The 9,934-nt window shown below is 38.0% G+C and overlaps 1 protein-coding gene across 1 annotated transcript; it reads right to left on the bottom strand.

The window, feature by feature from the left end:
• Positions 1-698: 698 nt before the first annotated feature.
• On the bottom strand, positions 699-9,493 carry LOC133682676 (kinesin-like protein KIN-12B). The gene is made up of 17 exons (XM_062106141.1): positions 8,979-9,493; positions 8,282-8,419; positions 8,101-8,184; positions 7,874-7,999; positions 7,725-7,784; positions 7,581-7,634; positions 7,407-7,499; positions 6,218-6,313; positions 5,776-5,921; positions 4,995-5,144; positions 4,764-4,893; positions 4,331-4,685; positions 3,465-4,219; positions 3,264-3,362; positions 3,030-3,182; positions 2,158-2,958; positions 699-1,175 (listed from the first exon to the last, which is right to left on the bottom strand). Exons 1-17 carry the CDS (start codon positions 9,291-9,293, stop codon positions 861-863), a joined length of 3,870 nt encoding a protein of 1,289 aa, XP_061962125.1. The 5' UTR covers positions 9,294-9,493; the 3' UTR covers positions 699-860.
• Between the last annotated feature and the right edge of the window lie 441 nt (positions 9,494-9,934).

Below are 9,934 nucleotides of genomic sequence, written 5' to 3'. Positions count from 1 at the left end.
TGTTATCCAGACGTCACTTTCAGACCCACTTCCCCCTCCTCAGATTGTAATCCTATCTAATCCTGTAGCAGTGCATGGATTCGGATGCTGCTTGTTCCATCCGTTCTGGTTTAGAAATGGACCGCGAGTATGGATAGTTCATGTCAGAGAAGACAAGGCCACAGGCTTCTTGTTTTTTTTATGCTCTATGATATGATAGACTCCTCCCTCCAGTACCATGAAGGCTGCCTAAGTATGGAAGTAATGGTGGACTTGTCTGTCTGCTTTTGCCTTTTGTATACTCAAAGGGACAATGGACATACTTCTCTGATCCAGTTAAAGATTGCCTCCTATCCTCTTGACATCCAAACCAAAAAAATAAATGATCTAAAAAGCTTGACTACATCATTATAGTTAGTTTCTTCAGATCTTTGTATAGGCCTACTGTCCCTGCAGCAGGGGTCCACCATGTCCAGAACATCCGAAACTCCCATTTGAATACAAAATAACAGTCTCCTTCCTTTCTTCCTTTCCTACGGCGTGTGTCCATGCGACTCTTACGCCTTGACATCGGTCTGTGTTGACTATATACATGCCTAAGTCATCATTACAGATGCCGGTTCTAGAAGGGATTTTGTTTCGATGAGCTAAAACGAGTCCTGGGAGGATCCTTACTGTATATTATGTGCCTATGTATGAATAAGAAATGCGTGGAGGTGTGAATAAAAAGAATATATTCATTCAACTCTTATGAACTGCAAGGATCCGAATGGAATACAAGGCCCAGTATGAGAGCCGAGAGGTTGGCCCTCACAAATGGCAAAAACTAGCAGTACAAGTTTGGCTATATATCACATAACAGTTAGTAATACGTACACTTTTTATATGTTGCATCGATCATAACCGGAAAACCATGATGAGGGTTCTGCGAGTTTTGACAATTCACCATCTTTGGCTTTATAAAATGGCTCAAACTCCTCTCTCCATTGCTGATCGCCTTCGCCAAGAGGCTCACCTGCATCATACTTGGGCATATTACAATCATCATTGTGAGCAGGTCGTATTGCTTCTTTGGGCAAACGAGACTCTGCCACTAGCTCCTTTAGAGAACTGATCTCGTTTTCATGTTTTCTCTTCAGCTTATTAATCTGTTCATTTGCCTTTACAGCTTCTTGCTCTGCCTCCATAGCTCGCCTCTGCCAAGAATTTTCAAGTTGAATAATGGTTAGTTCCATAATCGAAGTTCATGTTTCATGGTAGAAACTGGATTCTGGAAAAAAAATGAAGTTCTGATTGGTACATGCAAACTATAGAGCACGAGACAAGGCACATAATTCGGCATTTTATCTAGAACGTGTTCACACTTCACAGTGCTGAGCAGCATTAATCAAGTATACAAGTTTTCCCAACAGGAGGCGGTTTTGAAGCTTCATTTAGCTGAACAGCATGCACAGGTGTTGAAAAGCCAAATATTGTTGAATTTGCAGGGGCTAAAACAGATTTCACGAGTTCAAAATTATGCAACAATTCAAAATGTTGAAGAGACAATGATATGAGTTTGGCATTCATGCTCGATAAGAAAACCTCGATCAAGTATTGAAGTAAATGGAACAATTAGCAACTTGAGTACGCAAAATGAAGAACTAATGTAGCTTACTGCTCACCCTATTTAGTTCGTGTAGAGCTAAATGAAGAACTTTAGTTCGTTTACTTCAAGTATTGCAGTAAAAGGAACAATTAGCAACTTGAGTACGCAAAATGAAGAACTAATGTAGCTTACTGCTCACCCTATTTAGTTCGTTTAGAGCTAGAGCACAATCATCAGTTAAAAGTGCAATAGGTTTATGTGCATCATTTATGGTGTTAAAGGCATAATGAGTGTGAAAGTTCCTTTTATCAGCATGGAATCAAGGTGGATAAAAACAATTTGATTTTTTACCATTTAGCCCAAAAAAAAAATGTAATTGGAATGACATGACTATGTCAGTCAGGCACAATAAACCCAGAAAAGGTGATATGACTACTTGTAGCATCTTCTAAACCTTCCTTTACTTGTTTCGGGAAGCACGTGAAGTGAGACTTTCAGACTAGAGGATGTATCGCCCAGGGAATGATAAGAAAAATGATCTTAACAAAGAATACTAGAGTATCAAAATGTGGGACTGATTTGGCACTGACCTCAGCAACAACAACAGCTTCTTCTGCTTCTTTCAACCTCACCAGCAATTCACCTGCAGCTTGTACAGCTTCAGCAGTATCCCTCAGTTGAGCCTGAAGTCCCCTGCTTTCATCTCTAAAATATCGCCTCTCCTTTTCTCTTTCAGCTTTCAATGCAGAAATTTCGGCAGCAAGTGCATTTATGAACTTGGATTCGGCACCCCTAACTCCAGCTTTAGAAGCTGCTTTCTTGACATCATTTATTCCTTCTTGAATCTGCCTGTGCCTTGCAAGTAATTGAATATGTTTTTCCTCAAGATCTGCGTACTGTTCAAGCATGCGTGCATGTCCCTCCATGGCCATTTGCATTGCTTCATTCAGCTCTTCTGCACATTTCTTCTCTGTATCTAATTCCTGCTTCAATTTCTCATTTAGTGCTCTGTTAGCATCAAGTTCAGTCCTCAATTCTTCAGCAAGAGAAATCCACTTGCTCTCAGCCTCCATCCAGCGCGTTCTCTCCATTTCAAGTTTCTCATCGGGACTCTCCTCAGTTGATTCCTGGATTGCATTAAGTGGGGGAGCCAAACTAGGCTCACATGTATAGGTCAATTTCAGAAGTGAATTTCTTTTTATAGCAGATGGGGAAGAAGAGTCTATATAGTACTGTAACTGGCTTCTTAAATCTTGAATCTCTTCCAACAAGACTTCCTTTTCACCCAAATCATAGAAGTTTCGATAATGTTCTAGCTCATCCCGAACTCTTTTCAGCTCAATATTTGTCCTTGAAACTTCAGGGTGGTTCTCATATTTCTCTTTCAAAAGCTGTCAATAAAAAATTATAAATATCTAAAAACTAATGAGTATATTTTAAAATCTGAGTAAAACAGCCATACCTCATGCTCATGCATGAGTGCTGCTAACTCTTCCTCCATGAAATCCTTAGAAGGTAAAACACCGTCCATAAGGCTCTCAAGCCGAAGAATTTTATCTTCCCTTGTCTGCCCTATTATGGCATTGCACTCTCTCTCATGCTTGTATTGCTGAACCTGTAAACAATGGCCGAGAAATCATTTCAGCAGTTAAAGAAAATAATGACTACATTGCTGTTGTCCAAAGTCACTACCTACCAGACGGTTGAGCTGCGTTATCTCAGAAGCTTGTTTGGCACAAAACTCTTCCAGGGCCATTTCTCTCCTGATTGCTCCTGCCAAAACCTTCTCCACTGCCTGTTTGTTGAAGAAACAATAAAATGTTATCCAGCCCGTTCACAAAAATAGGGAAGCATGATCATTAAAACCAAAACATCAAGATGAAGCCATCAAACGTACCTTCGGAACTTGCTTTTTGGGTTTATCATTGGAGTCCGAGCCATCAACAGGTACTAACTGCAGATTGCTATCATCTGCATCTTTCACCTCTAGTTGTGTTTTAGTTTTGCAATTTGCACACAACAATACTGTTTCTGATATCTCATAATCGTGAGGAAAAGTTTGCACGCCCACATCAACTTTGTCAAGAAGCAGAATCGGCTTAGATTCTTCAGGCTTATAGGAAAATCTGAAGGAAGATCGCCTCAATACAGAACTCCTGCAATGACTATCAATAATTTCCATGCCACGATGAAGGCTGGCCGCTAAATGTTCAGTTGATGCAAGGAAACTCTTACTGGTTTGAGGAATTAGAGCAGTTGAAGGTTCGAATTTTGCAGAAGATATACGGTTCTCTGGTCCTGACTTGCTTTCATCCTTGGAATCTTTCTGGGAAGCAGTTAACATTGATGAAGTCCGCAAACTTTTCCTGCTGATGTTGAGTCTAGGCGAAACACTTGGAGTTGGAGATTTAAGAACAGGGGACACTTCAGAAGGAACTATACTGAGGCTTGAAGGAGACACACAATTCCCTGTCTCTTTTTGAGAACCATTTGGTTCGTCTGTGGTGGAAATGCTAGTGGAAAATCCACTTTGGGAACCAGAAGTGCAGGAGGACCTGACCTCCACCATTTTGTTTGATGATTCTTCTGTTATCAATTTACTGACGGAGGACCTAAGAGTCCCTTTCTCCTCAGCTGGCTCCTCGCAAGATTCTGCATCGGGTGTGTCAACAAGTAAATCGGACTGGACTTTCTAGTATTTGTAAGACTGTTCATGTAAATCCATAAAAACACGACAAATATTAGCATTAATGTTGGAAAAACCTGACGTGTTGTTTCTAGCAGGTTCAGCACAACCCGAAATCAGAATTTCATGTTTTTCAGCTTGTTCAGGTATTGTTTCTTCCATGTCGACATCTGAATCCTCAGTACCTTGGTCTATGATAGATCTGCCTTCATCAACATAATTTTGATATGTTGCGCCTGCTGGTCCCAGACCTACTTGAATGCAGAGCTTTTCAACAGCTCCCTCGTCAATTTCCATCATCTCATCACCATCTTCATCTACTTGAGGTAATCGAGGAAGTGGATGGATAAGGCTTTTCAATATATTCAAACTTTTACGGGGATCCCAACCTGTTGGATTGTTGCTATTTGCTTTCACTCGGTGCAATTCATCCTGTTGCATTCATCCAGAGTCATGTATGTGCAACTATTGATGACACAAAAAAATTAATAATTGAAAATAAGAGTCTACCCTTAGCTGCCGTATTACTTCTCGCAAGTGATTCACATCATCCTCCATCTCCTCATTAACGACAGCCTTGTTCTTGACTGCCTTAGCCCGCTGTGCAAATCGCAATGTGCTAAAAGTTTCACTCTTACAACTGCATTGTTGATTCACAAGAACTTCCATTATGAGAGAGAGAGAGAGAGAGAGAGAGAGAGAGAGAGGGTGCTTCAAGACAGCAGTGTTTGCATTGTTTACCTTTGTGCTGGAGAAATAGCACACACCATAGCTAGTTTGGCATTTCCACCAAGTGATTCTTGCAATAAAAACGTTAACCTGGAGTCTCGATAAGGTATATGCCTTTGCTTTCCTGTCTGAGAAACCTCAGCAAGAATGTTTATCAAGTTCCTGCAAATACAATAATTGGTCACAATTAAAGGGAAATGTCTCTTGATGCATGGTTAGATGAACATGTTCATTAGAAATTGCACCTATTAAGAAGCTCAAACTCATTTTCTGATGACCATTGAAAACACATCATAGAACAGATTGAGAGAACAAAATGCAATCAGGAATTTTATCGTTTAGCTGGAATCCCAAAAGCAGCCAAATAGATTATTCCCTAATCATATGTATTTGATGATTCTGATATGTATACTGCATTTTGCTCTTAACTTCTACCCCCAGCCCATCCTACATAATTCTTTTAAGCACTCTACAAACTACCGGTCTTGTTTCTACACTGCACTTCTTCATTTTTTTTTTTATCAACAAAGAAAATCTAGGCAGTTTATACTAATATCTTTACAAGTCACAACTGTAGTACTAAATTAAAAGCTCAAACAAGTGCCAGATTATTGTATGTTTTGCTGTTCTGGGAAACTCAATATCATATATGCTGTAGTATCAAACTTGAAAAAACAATCAGAAGATTTTTTGTTGGACAACAATATTATTTTTTTGAGGTACAACTGATTTTACAGCAACTTGAAACTCAGCACAAAAAAAAAGCAGTAAATGAGATAAGATATGACCATACCCAAGCTGTGAGAGAGATCGGTTAATATTCCCTGCTTCCTTCAACCGATCCCCGGCGGCTCCAGTTAACTTCTGTCTCTCTGATCCAGCAAGATCAACAAGATTTATTCTACTTGTTTTCAAGCTGTTCATTCCACCTGCCATGCTCTATAAGATAATAGTTTAGTTTATTTAGAATCCCTCCAGCAGAAAATGCAAGACAAAATCAACAAAGAAGAAGCATGTTCATGAACCAAATATTACCAAACTTCACAATATACAAACGTTCTTAGCAGGCAAATATATTTTGGAGGAAAATAGAGTTTGAGTCACACCAAGAGATTCAGAATCTACAACCAGAAAGGGAAACACCAATAAAAGGAATAAAAACCTGACAACATACTTCATTCAATAGGATGAAGAATAAATAGCATTGATGCATATATGAGCAGTGAAAGTCTTACCTTGCACCGGGATTCAACAACACAAGTGAAAACACTATGTGAACGGGAACTCTCTGTATTTATACTGGTTGCACCAGTCCTCCTGTTGGACAGTCCCTGCATAATTTATTTAGCAGCCATAAACTTAACGCTTGGCTTCACTTTGAAAAAAAATAGAATTTCAAACTAGGAAAAAGACTTCAACAAGAACATGAAGTAATTCCTCCTTAAATATAAGACTGAAAGCAGTGATGAAGGTAAATAACAAACAGAGACTGCAGTAAGAGTGTTTCTGTGCATGTCTTCAAGGAATCAAAAAACAAAAACTTAATAGTAGATATTGACAACTAGTCTTACATTGTGCACTGTAAGAACAATGCCATCAACAATTTATCTCCAAATCCCTTTTAAGAATGATAAAGCAAACCCACATTCATTGCTTAATAAAAACATTTTTTTTACTGAAATTCAACTATTTTTCCAAATTCATTACTTCCTTGTTAATTCTTTCTCCTCAAAAGCAGACTTCCCTGCATAAGATGGCAGTAAAAATGCAACAACATTCAAAAAACTTCTAAAGCCCCATGCACTTAAGATTTTGAAATTACCTGTTATAACCTATGGATTTCAGCCATTTTTCCTTTTCTGTTTTCACTCCAGGATGTAATTAGAAGTGAAGATGATTTTCATCCTCCTAGAATGAGTTGAAAAATTGAACCAGGTCTGGGACATTTAAACCACCAAGGTCTGTAATTGAATCATTCTCTTCCTTATTTATGCTCTAGAACAAAAGGGACACAAGAGTTGTTCTTGCTCTAGCCGTGTGTTTACAGTGAGGAGATCAACAAAATTCATAAGAGATCCTTGCTAGTCAAGAAACTATCTAAAGAGAAAAAAAAATAGTGGAAAAAATATCAGCGGAAGGACTCCCAAACTTTACAGTCTAAACTGACAACAAATCTTCACTTTGCTACTGTATAAAATGAAGTCAACCTCAACATTTTTTTCCATGGGAGCCTTAAAACTTGTCTCTGGGAACTATTATGCCACAATCAATATTTGTGAACTTCATATCAATTTGTGTAAGAGCTGTGCTTATAACAGCATGTTTATCTCAGTACAACATGTAAAGTAGTCTAAACAACATGTTTAATATTATACTTCACGAACATTCATATTTCTTCATAGCAGAAGGAAATTGAAATCAAACCTTTATCAGGAGCTGGGTCACATCTTTCATTGTAAATACAAACTCCTCTTTGAGATTTTCAACATAAACACCAGTTTGCATGTCTTCTCTTATCTGGAAAAGAAACGAGACCGACTAAGAAAACCATTTTTTATTTATTAAGGGCAGATTAAGATTCAAAATTTTCCTGTTTACCTGAAGGTTTCTTTGACTTGGATCCAGCAAATCTGTTATTTGTTCATTATAGATCTGCAAAAATTAGTTGAATAATCAACTGGTGTAAAATACAAGGCTAAACAAGCCCAAGTGTACCAAAAGAAGCATTTAGAATTACTTAACCTCAAGAAAAGAACAGCGACACTGATACTTAAGTTGTTTGTCAGTGTGCTTAATTTGCTCCTGCGAAGGAAAAAAGAGCACTGACAGTGATAATCTTCAACACAAGACAATCTTCAATCAGCTTGAAAATGAAAAGAATAAGTCTTCACCTCACTTATACGGTCAAAGAGTCGCTGTAAGACTCGGGGGGTCAAACCTTGTTGATCACTCGATAAAGTTTCATCCGACAACACATTGGCTGGGCCCCACATTGTGTATGTCTTTCCACTCCCCGTCTGAGCAATACAGTTTCAAGAGTAGAAAGAAGAGCTGGGAACATCATCTTATGCAATATAAAAGAAAAGGCGGGAACTAACAGTACTAATTGTGAAGTTACCTGTCCATAGGCAAATACAGAACTGTTAAACCCAGCAAGACAATTCTCCACAAGAGGGGCTCCTACAAGTTGAAACATGTCTAGCTGTGGAAAACAAGATCCAAGAAAACTTAAATGAGTATTTGATTACAGTGATCACCAATTAGTACACTGCAAAGGAACACATAGATAGAGATCATACCTGGGTGGCCCCCGTATCTGCCACTGAGTCAAAAGTGAAGGTCTGTCCATTGATTGACAAAGAATTATTAGATATTTTCTGAACTATTGTCTCTCCTTCCTCCTCGTCCTTTTTTAAAGGCCGCATTCGTACCACTACCTGAGACATTTTTAATATTGTAACACTAAGCTGCTGCCGAAAACTGTTTAAATCTCAAATTCAACATGTAACCCAAGAAAATGAAAAGAACAAAGTGTGGTGATCCTAATGCAAATATTCTTACTCTTCCTTTGGCTAATAACAGATTATACTACAGAAATTCCAGTCCAATCCGTTCCATCGCACGATTTGGAAGTGAATTGAAGCCGTTTCTCATCAGCCAAAATTTTGAAAATAAGTGAAATCAAACTTAAAACAAGTTTTTAACAATAAAACACTCAGATTTATAATCATAGATACCTTAAGAACACAATAAAAAAATAGAGAGCTAAAATTCTATTTAGTGGAATCAAGTAAAGTATTGTTTATAAAAAAATTAAATAAAATTAACAGAAACATAAAAAAAAAAATTCTATTCAGTTTCAGTTTCCAAACAGATATGTATAGAAACCTAAAATCTAAAAATAGTAATTAATTCAACTGAAACCAAAATTTTCTCAGTAACCAAACCAGAAACAAAAACCTAGGCGGTATTATTTATTTAGTAATAATAAATTACCTTGACGCCAGAATCGGAAAGCGAATTCTCCGGAAAAGCCTCGATACTAAGCTTGCGCTTGAGAGGATTTGAAGACGGAGGCCGCGGAGGCAAGGGACTCTTCAACTTGGCGGAGGCAGTAGACGGCGAAGGCTTTAGATCGGAAGTAATAGAGTTCGGATCCAGAGGCGGAGCGTTCTCTTTAGAAGATTTGGCCCTCCGCGAAGGCGATTGCGAGGGTTTCGTCTTGTGAGAGCTAGGGTTTGGTGACTGCTCATTGTGTGTTGTTGCTGCTTCTCTCAAGACCGGGTTCTTAGGTAGCATAAAGTGCTTCATTACTAAATTTCTAGAGAGAGAGAGAGAGAGAGTTAGTGAGTTCCGGTTTGGGCAGAGTAGCGAGAGAGGAGGAAGAGAGACAAGAAGGGAGAGGGAGAAATGTAGCCGTTAGAGGAGTAGTTCGAATTTCTTTTTTTCTGGTTTCTTAAGAGAGGGAGGGGATGATTTTTGAATTTTGTTGGATCCAGAGCGTTGAAGGGGTGGGGATCCTAGGCACATATGACTAGCCTATTATCAACTATTTGTACGGTGCAGATGGTGGCCCAGCAACTTGATTCGTTTCTATGGATCCATGTCGAGATTTTGCATTTCATAGACGGGACTCAGTGTCTATGTTATCGAGAATAATATCTAAAAGAATTTATTAATTTTTTAAAAATATATTGGGTCAATATAAATGCTGTTCTTTTGAAATCATTCTAATAAAAAATTAATTTTGATTAACATATAAGCTACCTTAAAAATACCCTCTTCATAAAAAATAAAATCAAGATTCATATATTATATATTTGTGGTGTGTGTGTGTGTATAAATTTTATTGATTTAAATATAAGTATAAAATAGAAATGCATAAACTATTATAATCTAACTTTTCTATGGTGTAATATTATATCCAGTTTCTCATAAATAAATAGTTCGCT

This window comes from Populus nigra, chromosome 2 (genome assembly GCF_951802175.1).
Source record: "Populus nigra chromosome 2, ddPopNigr1.1, whole genome shotgun sequence".
Lineage (NCBI taxonomy): Eukaryota > Viridiplantae > Streptophyta > Magnoliopsida > Malpighiales > Salicaceae > Populus > Populus nigra.
Note: the sequence above shows the minus strand (reverse complement) of the source record. Positions and strands in the feature narration are given on the sequence as shown.

Bases quoted from the DNA above. Each gene is read 5' to 3' on its own strand.
- LOC133682676 (XM_062106141.1), bottom strand. From the start codon at position 9,293: ATGAAGCACTTTATGCTACCTAAGAACCCGGTCTTGAGAGAAGCAGCA. The intron at 7,785-7,873 runs GTGAAGACTTAT...TTTCCTTCGCAG, and splicing joins TCTTTGACCGTATAAGTGAG to GAGCAAATTAAGCACACTGA. The intron at 2,959-3,029 runs GTATGGCTGTTT...TTTTATTGACAG, and splicing joins CACTCATGCATGAGCATGAG to CTTTTGAAAGAGAAATATGA.